At 39.5% G+C, this 16,441-nt stretch overlaps 1 protein-coding gene across 14 annotated transcripts in view; it reads left to right on the top strand.

Moving 5' to 3' along the window:
• LOC103788187 (uncharacterized) overlaps nt 1–16,441 on the top strand; it is a 245,189-nt gene that overhangs the window by 106,145 nt on the left and 122,603 nt on the right. For 9 of the 14 annotated variants that reach the window (XR_013527210.1, XR_013527206.1, XR_013527205.1 and 6 more), the window contains 2 exons: nt 9,653–9,764; nt 13,048–13,166. Coding sequence is in view for 6 of the 14 variants with exons in the window: in XM_078350504.1 (XP_078206630.1) it covers nt 9,653–9,764; nt 13,048–13,166 (231 nt within the window). In the remaining 8 variants the exon portion in view is untranslated. Of the gene's footprint in view, nt 1–19; nt 308–9,652; nt 9,765–13,047; nt 13,167–16,441 lie in introns of those variants that run through there. The other 5 variants (XR_614036.4, XR_004734715.3, XR_013527209.1 and 2 more) reach the window with 1 other exon arrangement.

Raw genomic sequence — 16,441 nt, 5'->3', positions numbered from 1 at the left:
GCCAACTGCCACCAGAGCTAGGATGCAGCGTCGACACTGAGATGGTCCCACTCCTCTGGTGAGCTCATCTCGCTGTCCACGCTCAGTCCTAGCTCTGGCGGCAACCATGCCCACCAGAAAAGGCACCAAAGGGTGGAGGATCGGCTGCCTGGAGACTGGTGGGAGGAGGAAGCAGCCCCAGCTGGCAAAAAACAATACACTCCTGTGGCTGCAGGCTCTGCCCTTTCCTGCCTCCTGGCAGCCTGGCTCCATAGCGCTGAGGTTGTCCTGGGCTGAACTCATCAGAGGCCCTCCCGCTTTCAGACAGGTATTCAAATGAATGAATGTTTTATTCTCAAAGACTTTGTTTAAAAATATGGTCTCAGAACTTTCTCTGTTACTCTCACTCTCATGCTCACCAATGCCAGTATAAGAAAACTTGAGGCCAGTTTGAAACGAACATCAACGCAATTAAACGTTGGTTGGACTCCCAATATATGCCCTGTGGATACCCCTGTTTTGGAACTTTCCACAATTTGTCTTCTTTTAGATTTCTTGTTGAATGCATTGATTCACCTCACAAGACATGGACTGTGATTCATCACAGCATTGTTCCAATGTGTGCATCATGGCATCGTCACAAAGAATATCTGCCCTTTTAGCTCGTAGGGCCTTGATTTACAAGGCTGCCATAGTGATGCTGTAGTTACAGCCTTTTAAGCACCTACTTTCCCATATTCTGGCAACAGCATCACAGTTTTCCTTTAGGGAACCCCCCCCCCACTCTCAATCTATGTAGTGAGGAGCTGACCTTCCTCGGGTTAAGTTCCAGCAGTGGAATAGACCTAGGCTTCACCAATCAGCGTATCTAACTTCAATAGCCACTGTGACAGAATTATAGATAGGCGCATGCCCATTTCAGAACATGGACAACTGATTCTTGGATTTTTGCCAGAATTACTTGGGGAAAAAACACTTTTGATTAAGATTGTTAAATGGATATGATACAAACCTGCAGCTGCTGAGAGGCACCCAGAGAAAGATATGCCCAAAAACTTATAAGAGATGTGAAGGCCCTCTTCAAGGATAACTACAAACCACTGCTCAAGGACATAAGAGAGGATGCAAACAAATGGAAAAATACTCCATGCTCATGGATAGAAGAATCAATGTCATGAAAATGGCCATACTGCCCAAAGTAATCTACAGATTTAATGCTATTCCCATCAAGCTACCATTGATTTTCTTCACAGAATTAGAAAAAACTATTTTAAATTTCATATGGAACCAAAAATGAGCCCATACAGTCAAGGCAATTCTAAGCAAAAAGAGCAAAGCTGGAGGCATCATGCTACCTGACTTCAAACTATACAACAAGGCTACAGTAACCAAATAACCAAAACAGCATGGTACTGATACCAAAACAGTTGTATAGACCAATGGAACAGAACTGAGGCCGCAAAAATAATACCACACCTCTACAACCATCTGATCTTTGACAAGCCTGATCAAAACAAGCAATGGGGAAAGGATTCCCTATTTAATAAATGACATTGGGAAAACTGGCTAGCCATAAGCAGAAAACTGAAACTGGGCCCTTTCCTTACAACTTATACAAAAATCAACTTAAGATGGATTGAAGACGTAAATGTAAGACCTAAAACTATAAAAACCCCAGAAGAAAACCTAGGCAATACGATTCAGGACATAGGCATGGGCAAAGACTTCTTAACCAAAACACAAGAAGCAATTGCAGCAAAGCCTAAATTGACAAATGTGATCTAACTAAAATAAAGAGCTTCTGCACAGTGAAAGAAACAATCATCACAGTGAATAGGCAACCTAGAGAATGGGAGAAAACTTTTGCAATCTATCCATCTGACAAAGGACTAATATCCAGAATCTACAAGGAACTTAAAAAAGTTTACAAGAAAAAAACAACCCCATCAAAAAGTGGGCAAGGAATATGAACAGATACTTTTCAAAAGAAGACATTTATGTGGCCAACAAACATATGAATAAAAGCTCATCGTCACTGGTCATTAGAGAAATGCAAAGCAAAACCACAATGAGAAACTATCTCAGGCCAGTTAGAATGACAATCATTAAGAAGTCAGGAAACAACAGATGCTGGAGAGGATGTGGAGAAATAGGAACACTTTTACACTGTTTGGTGGGAGTGTAAATTAGTTCAACCATTGTGGAAGGCAGTGTGGCAGTGATTCCTCAAGGATCTAGAACCAAAAATACCATTTGACTTAGCAATCCCATTACTGTGTGTATACTGAAAGGATTATAAATCTAGCTATAAAAACGCATGCACACGTATGTTTATTAACACTATTCACAATAGCAAAGACTTGGAACCAAGCCAAATGCCTATCAATGTTAGACTGGATAAAGAAATGTGGCACATATACATCATGGAATACTATGCAGCCATAAAAAAAGAATGAGCTCATGTCCTTTGCAGGGACATGGATGAAGTTGGAAACTATCATTCTCAACAAACTAACACAGGAACAGAAAACCAAACACCACATGTTCTCACTCATAAGTGGGTGTTGAACAATGAGAACACACGAGCACAGGGAGGGGAACATCACACAGTGGGGCCTGTCAGGAGTAGGGGACAAAGGGAGGGATAGCATTAGGAGAAACACCTAATGTAGATGATGGATTGATGGGTGCAGCAATGTTACATAGGCACATGTGTAGCTATGTAACCTGCATATTCTGCATATGTATCCCAGAACTTGAAGTAATAAATAAATACATACATAATTTTAAAACTATCCAACCATGTGCTACATGCATACAAGATACCCAGCTAACTAATAAAGACATGTACAGAGTCAAAGTAAAAGGATGGAAAAAAGAAAAAAAAGAAATCTACAGAGAAGAAACATAGCTGAGAGAAGCATATTTGTTGAAATTATTCAGTTACAATCCCCAAATATGCTTTTCTGCTTAGCCTTCTTTATGTTGGATTTCTGTTAGTTGCAACCAAAAGAGTCTTTATTAATATATAGAAATAAATGCAATATAAAATTATTATATTTATAATTTTTATAGTTTACAAAGTACCATCATATGAATTATTTCATTTAAACATTATAATAATTTTTTAAGTGGCCATTAGCATGCTCCCTATTTAATACATGAGAAAATGGATGTTAATCAATTTACCCAAGCTGTGGTAGCCAGTAGGTACCTGAGTCAGAGTTCTGATATCTTATTCCTTTTCTGAATCCGGTGGTACCCATTCTTATTTCAGGAATTTTACAATCAAGTACGGGAGACATGTTTAGCCCATGTATAAAGTTCAACAATAAAACAGTGAAATATACATAATGAGGTAGCATTTGTTGGTCAGTAAAATTGATGATCCCTTAGTGTGTTTGGAGGGGAGAGAATGCTGAGGCGTGGTCAGCATTAGGAGAACATACAGGGGAGCAGGGATTGCACTGCTGATGAATTTCCCTGGAGGATTTTAAAGACATGTTGGGATATGAGATTTAGAAAGGCCTTTAAAATTTTCTACTCCAATCTCATCTTTTTACAAAAAAAAGAAAATAAGATTGGTAAGAAAAGGGGGGGTTATTATTATTATTGGTCATTCATTGATTATCTACTAAGTGTCAGACTCTGTTTATACACATCATTGCCAATGCTTTCAACAACATTGCAATATACGTATTTTTACCTCCACTGCAAAGCTTTAGAAAATGAAACCCAAAGTTTCTTGTACTCTGATTTCAACTCTCCTTTCTTTCCTTGTCTGAATGAAAAACATCTACTCATCTTTTAAGACATCTCTGAAGATCTCTTTTATTGCAACTTCTCTGTCCTTCTCAGTTTACTGTACTTCTCCCTCAACTCAAGTCCCAACTGCTATCAAAGCACGAAAGTGTATTACACTTGGAGGTCTCTGTTCACACCTCCATTCACCCTCTACGTGACTGTGGCTTCCTTGAGGTTAGATATGGTGTTTTACATGTCTTTGTTTACCTAGTGCCTAGCACAACACTGGCAGAGCAGGTAAGAAGAAAGAAAAAACAGAGGACCACAGGCTTAGACTTAGGGAAATGGCCAAAATTAAAAGGTAGAGAAGGAAAAAGCAATGAGGTTCCTAGAGAAGGCCAGGCTGCAGGTGTAGGAGAACATTAAATTTCAGGAGGTACTAGAGGTCAAATTGTCAAACACATGCAGTGCAGCAAGGAGGTACAAGACAATGGGACTGAAGAAAAGGTCAGATAGTGGATAACTATGCTGATTTTGCAATCTGCTTGTAATTTCTCAGAGGAAATTATCAGGGGTTTGAATTATTGGGAGAAACGTTTTTCTCTGAAGGCAATCTGAAGGATCTATGAAGTTGAGCAATGGTGTAATTAAACTTCTATGTCTAGTTTGCCTAAATAACGTAGGTTGAAAGACCTTCAGGGCTCTGGTTTCTACGCTCAGAGCAAGGACTGGTAGTATCAGCTTAGCTTTCACTGGGGAAAACCCAGCACACTGAAGGGGATGCACTCAAATGCCAAAGAAAATGGGATTCAAAACCAAGGTACAGGCTGAGCTGAAAATGAGCTTCAAAAGCCTTAGCCAAACTCATAGGTGAGAGATTCTTAATGAATGACTGTAAGAAATCTAGCTATCTAGGAGGTACACTCCTACTCTGGCTGTTGCAATCAGGGCAACAAACCAAGCTCTTCTGCAAAATGCCCTCCAACGCCTCTGTCAGAGACCCAGTGCCAGGGTGAATTAGTTTTGGGTTCGTTCCCAGGAAGAGGAAAGAACAATGAGCCAGAAGACCAAGTTCTAACCTCAGCATCTCTGTTTACCAGATGTGTGGTGGTTGGACAAGATACTTCCTCTCTCTCAACATCAATTTCCTTACCTACAAAGTGGGTAGTATAATAATACTTTCCCCCACAAGGTTGGAGTGGAAATCTAGTAAGATACTGGCCTAAAATTTTTTCTAATTCTTTGTTATGCCAATATTGTTCATTATCAGTACAGTAGATGTGTTCTTGTTATTGGTAAAAACAAAACGTTGAAATAGGTCTTAAAGTTTGCAAACCCGTCCCACGTAATGCGGTCCCCTTCCATTTTTTTCTGACCCTTAGAGTCCATTAATTCCAGTATAAGCATCTGCTGGGATAGAGACTTTCTTTTGCATTCTTTCAGTATCTGTTGAATAACTGTTGTGTGCTAAACATTGTTCTAGGTACTAGAAACATGAAGGGAACAACAACAGTAACAAATGAAAATAATAAATACCCAGCATCCCTTAAACACTTTCTTTTTTATTACTATTATACTTTAAGTTCTGGGGCACATGTGCAGAATGTGCAGCTTTGTTACATAGGTATACACGTGCCATGGTGATTTGCTGCATCCATCATCCCATCATCTACACTGGATATTTCTCCTAATGCTATCCTTCCACTATCCCCCCACCCCCTGCTATCCCTCCCCAAGCTCCCCAACCCCCAACAGGCCCCAATGTATGATGTTCCCCTCCCTGTGTCCATGTGTTCTCATTGTTCAACACCCACTTATGAGTGAGAACATGCGGTGTTTGGTTTTCTGTTCTTGTGTCAGTTTGCTGAGAATGATGGTTTCCAGCTTTATCCATGCCCCTGCAAAGGACATGAAATCATCTATTTATGGCTGCGTAGTATTCCATGGGGTATATGTACCACATTTGCTTTATCCAGTGTATCATTGGTGGGCATTTGGGTTGGTTCCAGGTCTTTGCTATTGTGAACAGTCCCACAGTAAAATACGTGTGCATGTGTCTATAATAGAATGATTTATATTCCTTTGGGTATATACCCAGGAATGGGATTGCTGGATCAAATGGTATTTCTGGTTCTAGATCCTTGAGACATCACTGCCACACTGTCTTCCACAGTGGTTGAACTAATTTGCACTCCCAACAGTGTAAAAGTGTTCCTATTTCTCCACATCCTCTCTAGCATCTGTTGTCTCCTGATTTTTTAATGATTGCCATTCTAACTAGCGTGAGATGGAATCTCATTGTGATTTGGATCTGCATTTCTCTAATGACCAGTGATGATGAGATTTTTGTGTATGTTTGTTGGCTGCATAAATGTCTTCTTTTAAGAAGTGTCTGTTCATATCCTTCACCCACTTTTTGATGGGATTATTTCCAGATTTGACATGTACTATCTCATTTAATTTTTTTAACAAAACTATAAGGTAGGTATATTTATTATCTTCATATCACAGATGAGAAAACCAAGGCTTGAATAAGTTCAATAATTTGCCCAAAGCCATAGTAGATAAGCAGAAAAGTCAGGAAGTAAGACTGGCCCAGGTTGCCTGGCCCTAAATCCTGCACATTTCACCATTGTGCTATACTTCCACAATAGTCATGGTCCCTACTCTCACGGAGCTCACAGAATAACTGAGGATGCACACAGGTCAACAGCCAACTTCAGCAACTGCCTCCAAGGGGCAGTTCTTGGAGGAGCAACCCCTCTCAGAGAAAAGAATTCTGCAAGTCTGTTGATCAGTACTTGGAAGCCAAGATCTGATGGACAAGGCAGCACTTCCCTCTAACCATATGCCTTGAATCTGAATATTTGCCTCTGAAATATCTACAGCCTTTTAGTCCTAACCATAATACAACCTCTTACATGTATGCATATGGGAGCAATGCCAGGTAGGCAGTGACTTTTATGGTGATTGACACTTGGAAGGGGACGAAAAGTACTATCACTGACTCCTGCGTGTCTCAGTAGTCATGAAGGATAAGAAGGTTGAATGGCTGGATTCTATCTAGGAGCTTGGAAACTCACAAAGTCATTAATTTAAGGCCTATTCCCTTCTAATTTGCATCTAGAGTTGTTCATATAACCAAACATCCTTGAGTTTGATGTCTGTACCTCCTGGGTACGTTACAGCATTTCCGAGAATAACTGAGCTAAGTATTAGTATGTTTAGGTGACCCAGGTTGAAATATGCTGTGAATCTTATTTATCCAACTCAAAATTTGAATATGTAATCTGACAAGTATGAATAACTTTACAGTGACAAAAGAGCAGAGATCCGCTGCAACCTGTAAAACCAAAACCCTGAGCACATGATGATCACAAGAAGGAGGGTGGGTGGCACAGGGCAGGGCCAGGCAGACTGCAGTTTGTATACATGTCTTGAGAATTCAGTGATATCAGGGCAAGCCATGGAACATCATAACTGTATAAATGGGAGCTACTAAAATCTCTAGCCTATCATCCCAGGTTATCCTTCAAAAAGCACAGGTCTGATCTTGACAGTCAGCAGTTTAAAATTTATTCCTTTCCATGTCACTCATGAATGCTTCCTGTCCTCCCTCTCTAGGCTATTGCACACACTCTTCCCTCTACCTGGAATGCCCCTCTCTAACATTTTTCCCCTGGCAAACTCCTACCTCCTATTCTCTGTCAAGCACAAATGTTAATCTCTCTAAGAAAATCTTCCCTGTCTCCAAGTACAGATAGTTGTTCCTTTCTCTGTGTTTCTTTAGCACTTTGTACAGGCCTCTAGGGTTGCATTAAGCATGTTGCATCACAATATTTTACAGGTCTTTCTATGTTAGGCCAAAATGACACCTTCTATAGCCTCAGTATCTTACACAATGGTTAGCACATAGCAGACACTTAAATGTTTGATGAAAGAAAGAAAAGAACTTCAGGCTGGGCGCGGTGGCTCATGCCTGTAATCCCAGCGCTTTGGGAGGCCAGGGCGGGTGGATCACGAGGTCAAGAGATCAAGACCAACCTGGTCAACATAGTGAAAACCTGTCTCTACTAAAAATACAAAAAGTTAGCTGGGCATGGTGGCACGTGCCTGTAATCCCAGCTACTCAGGAGGCTGAGGCAGGAGAATTGCCTGAACCCAGGAGGTGGAGGTTGCGGTGAGCCGAGATCGCACCGTTGCACTCCAGCCTGGGTAACAAGAGCGAAACTCCATCTCAAAAAAAAAGAAAGAAAGAAAAGAGCTTTGTATTTCTTTTTCTCAAAAAAAGGAAAAGAAGGGAGGGGAAAAAAGAAATGGAAGGTGGAAGGGAGAGAAGGAAAGAGGGAAAGATAGGAAAAGGGAAGAAAGAAAGAAAGGAAGGGTGGAAGGAAGGGAGAAAGAAAGAGTGCAAAAGGAAATAGAACAAGGAAGGAAAGGAGCTTTGTTTTCTCAAATATAATCGTATATGAAATGGTAATGATTTCTCCTACCTCTCCATGTATATGGAGACTCCATATTTATTTCAGTATCTCGATTAAGTGGTTTATTTGGATCTAATAAGACATTTATTGACTTGGTTTTCTACTGATTCTGAAAAGGCCTCTAGGAAGATTTAACAAAGTATAGAAAAAATAAATAAGTATACAGGTAATAAACTCTAGATTACACAAGCAAACATTATTTAATTACATTCCCATTAATATACTAACTCTGTAATGAATTTTTGAGCCATTTAATTATCAATTTGACAAGATAATCTAGGAGTAGTTAATGATTATACCAGTAAATTGTTTTAAAAAATCACTGACAACTATTAAGTCTCATAACAGACATCAAATTAAGTTGCTAAAGTTGTCTGGTTAAATAGACAGCAGTTAATTATGAGGTATTTACACATGCCTCAAATTTTAATATGCAAGCCATTTTAATAGTGTAACGTCAAAAGTATTGTGTAAGGGAGCAGTTTACCCATGGGGAATACTCAAATTCCGTAGACTGCAACCACTAGACAAGCAAGAACATGGTCTTAGATGCTTTGCCTGGGTTTTTCCAATTTTCATCTTGGAACAGGAATATAGAGCTCCCTAAAAGAGGAAGATGACTTCATACACAGTCAGGCATGTGAGCCATTTGACTTGGGAATGTGGTCAGATTATAAAGGTTTGGGGTCACCTTTGCCCCCTTCAATGCACTAACTACGGACTGGACCTGTGCAAGGTGTATATAAACTGTCTCCTTGAATAATCAAAAAACATAAAATCCCACATCAATATGCAGGTTTTCCTCGAAAAGCTTAGTAGGAGAGGGAGGACGAAGAATCATATTTATCAGGCCAAAGAAATGACTTTATCTTAGCTTAGAATGGCAGCCAAAGGCTGTTGGTCACTGCAGCTGGAGCTAGACGGAGGGCAGTGGTCTCACTGTTGAAGACATAAGCCCAGTCTGAGACCCTATGCTTTGCAGGGGTCCAGAGAAGCTAAGTTTCAACTTTTCCTCTACCCGCACTCTGTGGTTCCAGGAGACCCCTGTCTGCCCTCATGAATGGGCCAATTTTCATTCAACGAGCAGTAGACAGGAGAGATGGCACAACATCCTTATTCTGATCCTCGCAGTTGCAGATTTGAAGTTCTTTCTTGAAACAGCCTTCTCCATTCCATACTCATATACCATCATTTCTATATGTGACTTACCCTTGCCCATCAAATCGCAGATATCTTGGGTCCTCTCCCCTCTCACAATGCTGAATACAGTGCCTGTTGACACAAAATAAACATTCAAAAAAGTATTTCTGGAGTTGAGATGAATGAAACTGAATTGAATTGGAATGAATCAGATGGCAGTGGATTAAACGGAACTGAACTGAATGGAACCTTGTAAGAACGAAGAACAGATTCTAGAATTTATATTTGACTTTGGTTTCTTTTAGGCCAAAGTTGTTCCAGTGATAATAAGGCAGCATGGGGATGTGCATGGATTCCATGGCCAGAATGTCTAGATTCAAACCTCAGCTCCACCACTTACCACTTCTGTGATGTTGGGTAAGTTACTCAACATTCCTGTGCCTCTCTCAGTAAAGCAATGACAATGATAGTACCTGCCTCATAGAATCGCTATAAGAAGTCCATTCAATGAATTCATTGTTGTAAATCCCTTGGAATAATGTCTACTGTAGAAAACATACAATATAACTTTTTTAATAAAATAATTTAAAAAAAAAATCACTACTTGGCCGGGCGCAGTGGCTCAAGCCTGTAATCCCAGCACTTTGGGAGGCCGAGGCGGGTGGATCCCGAGGTCAGCAGATTGAGACCATCCTGGTCAACATGGTGAAACTCCGTCTTTACTAAAAATACAAAAAATTAGCTGGGCATGGTGGCGCGTGCCTGTAATCCCAGCTACTCAGGAGGCTGAGGCAGGAGAATTGCCTGAACCCAGGAGGCGGAGGTTGTGGTGAGCCAAGATCGCGCCATTGCACTCCAGCCTGGGTAACAAGAGCGAAACTCCGTCTCAAAAAAAAAAAAAAACCACTACTTTGAACTGCATTGCATTTTACATGTGGCAACTCACATTACATCTGTATAAGAAGAACTATTTTCATTTATCCCATAAGAAAACTGAGGTTCATAAAAGCAAGTGCAAAATAAGAACCCAAGCAGGACATGCATTGTCGCAGAATGTAAGCCCAAATTCTGTCTTCCTGAAGGCATGCTTTCAGTTCAGTAGGTACCCTTTCCTTACGATATCCCTGACCATTTTAACAGGTGGTGCTGGCTACCGTGTATGTTGTTGGTCACCTCACTGGCAAAAGTTATGAAAAGTCACGGTATCCTCGGTATTATTGGCATAGGCTTTCTCTTATCCAGTGTTCACCAAAGCAAAGGATTTTAGTCTGGATAAAGATCAAAGATCTGTGACATTTCGTGATAGAAAAAGCCCCAGTAAGAAAGTTGAAAAAAGTGAATTCCGGCCCTGGCTCAACCACTGGCTTCTGTGATACCAATAACTAACATGAATTAAGAGCTTACTCTGTGCCATCTATTGTATTTATATCATTTAAACTTCGCCACAAAACTGAGGCATAGATGCTTTTATTATGCCATTTTTTCAGGTAAGGAAACTGAGGTACAGCAAAGACAAGTACTTATTCAAGATCAAATTGCTTTTAAGTGGTATAATTCATCTTAATGATCTCAAAGGCATCTTCCAACCCAGTCCACCTATAATTGAGTAAGCTCTTACCTAATCCTCACTCCTCTAGAGGGGTGATTCTGTGTGTTCTAAGCAACTTGAAGTCAAACCCCAGGTACCTCAAGGCCTCCCAGAATGCCAGTGTTGAAAAACTGGTGGATTATTGCATAATGTGGGGTTTTACAATCACGGAAAGAATAAAACAGAAAAGAAAAATTAGCAAAAGGTAAAAACCATAAATCTTTCCCAGTTCATCAATTTCATACCTTTATTGACTGTTGGCAATCATGAAGTTCATTCGTTTTTATTTTTTTGTTCACTTAGTATACTATCATGAACAACTCTTCTTATTGATAACAATTATACTTTAGAACTGGGAAATTTGACTATGAAATTTCCAAGGTTCACTTCTAATTCCAAAAACAAAATCTGGGCTGTTCTAATTTTTTTTTTTTTTTGGCCTTTTTTTTCTTCATTTCAAACAGAGACATTTTCATGACTACATAAGTAACCAGTAATAACTACCAAATGATATTTGGCCAAATATCACAATAAAATGATTGCCTTGTTGCTAAATACTTAAGTTGCTTCTAGTGTATTTGCTATTACATGTAATGCTGCAATGAACATCTTTGCACAGTCATATTATTTCTATAGCATGCATTCCCCAGAAGACAAGGCTACTTACATGGGTGTGTTCGTGTTTATGGCTTATACATTTTGAAAAAGCAAGGAGTAATATTGATAGTGCCCACATATGGCCCGACACTACTGAAATCTTAAGATCTCAAACATTGGATCTAGTTCTAAATTTTCAGGGAATATTACTGATTTGCTAATGTGAACAAACATTAATTTCTTAGAGGGTTTGGAAGCTGAATTATTGGTGCCTAGTTCTGAGACAAAGCTTACTTACTGTCAAGGGGAAAAGGATCCGTGGAAAGTGCCTGCAAAGGGAGACTTCGGAAGTCAAAAGAGACCTTACAGGAATTTTTAAAAGACCAAACCCTCAAGAGATTAGCACTCAGGAGATATTAAATAAACCGGTTTTCCTGGATCTTGCTTTGGTATCTGACTCTTGATACTAAAGAAACACTCTCATCTATTACAGTTCTATGTCAGCTAATCAGAAATTTTGGCTAAAGCTAGGAATCATATAAATGCATGTATTTTAACTTAAGACATTTGTTTGCCATAGGGTAGAGCCAAGGCCTTTCTTTACGCACGTGTTTTCCATTTCTGAAGTTCCATCTCATTTTTCCTGAATAAACCACTCACATCATGCACCCTCTATTAGTTCAAGTTTCAGATATCTTTGTTTTTGTTGTCTATTCTTTTATTCTTTGTAGTGGATAAAAGCCTTAGAAACTTGCAGAATTATTCTAGATTTTAATCTTTGTGTTATTCTTCCACAGTTGTCTCATCCGCAAACTAATTTTAGGTCATTTTTTCAGCAATTCTTCCCTCTTGAACCTTCCAAAGCAATCAATTTAATTTTCATTGACATAGCTTCTTTATTTTCATACTTACATTTCATCCATTTGCATAATGTTTCAATTATATAATTGCATTTACTAATACGAGTAGCATAAACGGGTTTGGGGGAAAAAATCAGCTGGTTCTTTGTATGCATGCAGTTTGATAATGGAAGAAGACAGGCATCAGGAAACTAGAAAGCAGCCCACCATCTATGAGCATTTAGCATGCTGTGAGCATCTGCCAGAATGTCCCAAGGATTGGAGAACTTAGGTTGATTAAGTGAGCATTACATCTACTGAACAATTAAGTGCTCCTCATCATGAAAGAAAAGGAGAGAATAAGCACTGAAGTCTGTGCCCTGAAAGTTGAATCAGCATATATCTGCTGTCTCTATGTCACCAATGGGCTGATTCCAGGTGGGAGACTCTGGAAGATGAAGGGACTGGATCTTGAACCCAGAGCACCAGCAAAAGGTCCTCAGTTCCATACCAAGCTTGACTCCAAAGTCGCTGGTGTCAGGGAAATATTCATATTCACTTGGTCTAAGTTCCCTTGTTTAGAATTAAGCAATTTGACTACAAAATTTCTAAGGTTCATTTTTAATTCCATAAATAAAATCTGGTTGTCATCATTGTTTTTGGCCTTTTCCCTTAGGTCCTTCACAGAGACGATGACCACTAGGGGTCAGACTTTTTACATTACTCCCCTTGAAAGAAGGAACCCAAGTCTTGGATCTTTTAACTGGGAAAACACTAGAGAAGTCATCTATCCTAGTAAGTAATGCCTCATTTAAGCTCATTCAGCATGTGTGGCTATTATATTTTTAAAGATTTCTAAGAAATAGAGGTTTCACAATGCTCCCTTCCAAGAAAGTTTTTGATATCTAACCTATCCTTCATACGTAATTTCAAGCTATCGCTTATTTGTGATGTCTTGGTGGACACTATTAATCATTGACTGTTATCCTTTAAGTAAGAAATTTGTTTATTTGAACAAATATTAGGTCATGCCTCAGTTTCTCTAGCTGTAAAATAGGGGTCTAGGACTAGAATAACTTTTTCAATTAATAGTTCAATAAATAAGCAAGAATAATAAAGCTCCAACGTAAATAACTCAAAATCAAACTGCCAGTCAATGACTGAGCCAGGATTAAAATTGGGTTTTACATAACTCTAAAGTTCACATTCTTCTCACTAAGAACATTTCTTTCTGTCTCTTACCTAGTGCCCCTCCTGGCCTTTGGCTGCTTGAGAGAACCACTGGCCTTTCACTTAAAAAAAAAAAAAAAAAAAAAAAAATGAAAGCAGGGGATGAAGAGAGAGGGATCTCTTAACTTGTCATGAAGCAGTCACTGCCTTGGTTATCCAGACCACTGTGGTGATGGGCTGAAGTTAGTTCAAGATGCCACTGGCATCTCTCTGTGCAGGCTTTGACATGAGGTGGCAAAGTTCAGGCTTTGTAGAAGAAGCTGAAGGCAATGAACTCCAAGCCAGGAGTAAAAGTCAAGTGTGTTCTGATGTGTTGGATCAAAACTTGGGAACCTCATGTGCTCCATCCTACCCCTGATAACAGCTGCAAATGTTTTGCTTTTTTTTTTTTTTTCTCTAACATCTGGCCGGCCCATGTGTAAACAGAAGGAAGAGTCAGCATGGGGAAATAATCTGAATGCCCCATTTCTCAGCCTCTTAAGGATACAGTGAAATGAGACAGGCTCTGAGTTTGGAAACTTTTGGAAATTATATGGGGATTTAGTCAGCAACTTCCAATGGCACTATGGGATCTCTCACCTGTAAGGCCCTTTTTATGCAAGAAAGGCAGTTAAACAAGGCTAGTGTTAGGTGGTGATAAGAACAGTGGATGGAGAATTGGATGACTAAATTCCAGCTCAGACTCCTGCAATAACTGACCATAAGACTTTGGGAAAAGTCTTATGTTCTTTCTGGGTCTCGTTTCACCATCTGAGTTATAAGATGGTGGAGTATTCTCTCCGGTTTCATCCAGCTTTACTTTTCAACTTTTTGGCATAATTCTAGTGTCTACCATATTGCTATGTTTATTCAATAGGTATATTCCTTTTTTTTGAGACGGAGTTTCGCTCTTGTTACCCAGGCTGGAGTGCAATGGCGCGATCTCGGCTCACCGCAACCTCCTCCTCCTGGGTTCAGGCAATTCTCCTGCCTCAGCCTCCTGAGTAGCTGGGATTACAGGCACGCACCACCATGCCCAGCTAATTTTTTGTATTTTTAGTAAAGACGGGGTTTCACCATGTTGACCAGGATGGTCTCAATCTGCTGACCTCGGGATCCACCCGCCTCGGCCTCCCAAAGTGCTGGGATTACAGGCTTGAGCCACCGCGCCCGGCCTCAGTAGGTATATTCCTAATCACGGCCTCTTCCTTTGTCTAAATGACACCTCAAAGGTTATATCAACTCCCCCAAATTTTTTATGTCGTTTCACCTTGTCTCAATCCTAAACAAGTTAGGACTAACATGCTAAAGATAGAATTCAACCTATGAATTCCAAAGCTAATCATTTAATTAGGGTCTTCTTTTTGTTCAAAATTATAAGCAGATTAAGTGCTCAGCATGATTTTTAAAGTGAAACATATCACTTTGATATTCAAATATACTTTAAACATTTTCAATATCTTTTTATTTTCGAAAAAGTGGATCAGAGTAAAATTTTTGTGTAAAGATACTATTAGCTTTGATAAATGAAATACAAACTAAATATTGTATTATGAATTTACAAATATACCTTGAAAGCTAAGTAAAGAATATTAACTTAGCAGGCAATGAACGGAATATGAAGGTTTTTAACTGAAGGAGTAATTACAATCCGAGATTCGAAAGTGAGTTATTCCAAGAAATTATTCTTTGTAACCCAGCAATTAAACCTCTCAAAAAAAAAGCAGAATTCTTAGTTTTATGCCCATTTCACTGGACTACATTTCCCCTCTTTAAATTCTATTTTTTAAACATGATGATCTTTTAAGAAAAGTTATAAAAGAAATTGAAATAGAGGGAATGAAAAATAAAAGCCAAGAGGACTGTGGACTGGATCTGCCTTATTTGCAGCTTGTATTAAACGGACGTACTTTTCATCCTTTTGGAGTTCCAGTTGGCCCCACTTCCAAGATGGCTGAGGATGTTGGCTCCAGTTCTATTCCAGCAGAGGGCGCTCTTGGAGCAGGATTGGGGATGGCGGTGGGAAATTCTGGGAGGACAATCTGAGCCTTGTGCACCAACCACTTGTTTTGGTGTGAATCTGAGTCCTTCTGGACTGACCTAAAAGAAAACTCATTGGTCGGTGCCTTACAGAATTCTATTCATAGTCTAGTTAAACTCTGATGACGACCTCGTTTTCCAGCTCTACCTAGAGAAAAAAAGACTAAATGATCCTCAAGAAATAGAAAATAAGTTAAGAAATGTGACATCTGGGCACTTGCACAGAGGAGCTACTGCGGACTGAGAAATCAGGAAAAGATTACCCAAAACAGGTGTGTGAGAGAGATGTCAAATCTACTTAGCAAGAGCATCTATCCACTTCCTTCCACCTCGTCTTCCAGAGGGGAATTCATCATTTAAAAAAAAAAAAAAGAGGTAGCAATATCATGGGCAGAGCCCAAATAATGACAGAAAATGAACCTTGTACAACTGACCCTTTGTATTCATGGGTTCCACATCCATGGATTCAACCAACTGTGGATGAAAACTATTTGAAAAAATTAATGGAAGATTGCATTTATACTGAACATATAGAAATTTTCTTGTCATTCTTCCCTAAATAGTACAATATAACAACTAGTGACATAGCATTTACACTGCATTAGGTATTATGAGAACCTAGCAATGATTTAAAGCATACAGGAGGATGTGTGTAGGTTATATGCAAATACCACACCATTTTATATGAGAGACTTGAGCATCCCCGGATTTTGGTATCCTCAGAAGATTCTGGAACCAGTCCCTCAAGGATACCAAAGGATGACTATACTAGGAATGAATAGCTGAAATCCATAAAGGTTTTTGAGCTCAAGAATGATGTG

This window comes from Callithrix jacchus, chromosome 15, assembly GCF_049354715.1.
Source record: "Callithrix jacchus isolate 240 chromosome 15, calJac240_pri, whole genome shotgun sequence".
Lineage (NCBI taxonomy): Eukaryota > Metazoa > Chordata > Mammalia > Primates > Cebidae > Callithrix > Callithrix jacchus.
Note: the sequence above shows the minus strand (reverse complement) of the source record. Positions and strands in the feature narration are given on the sequence as shown.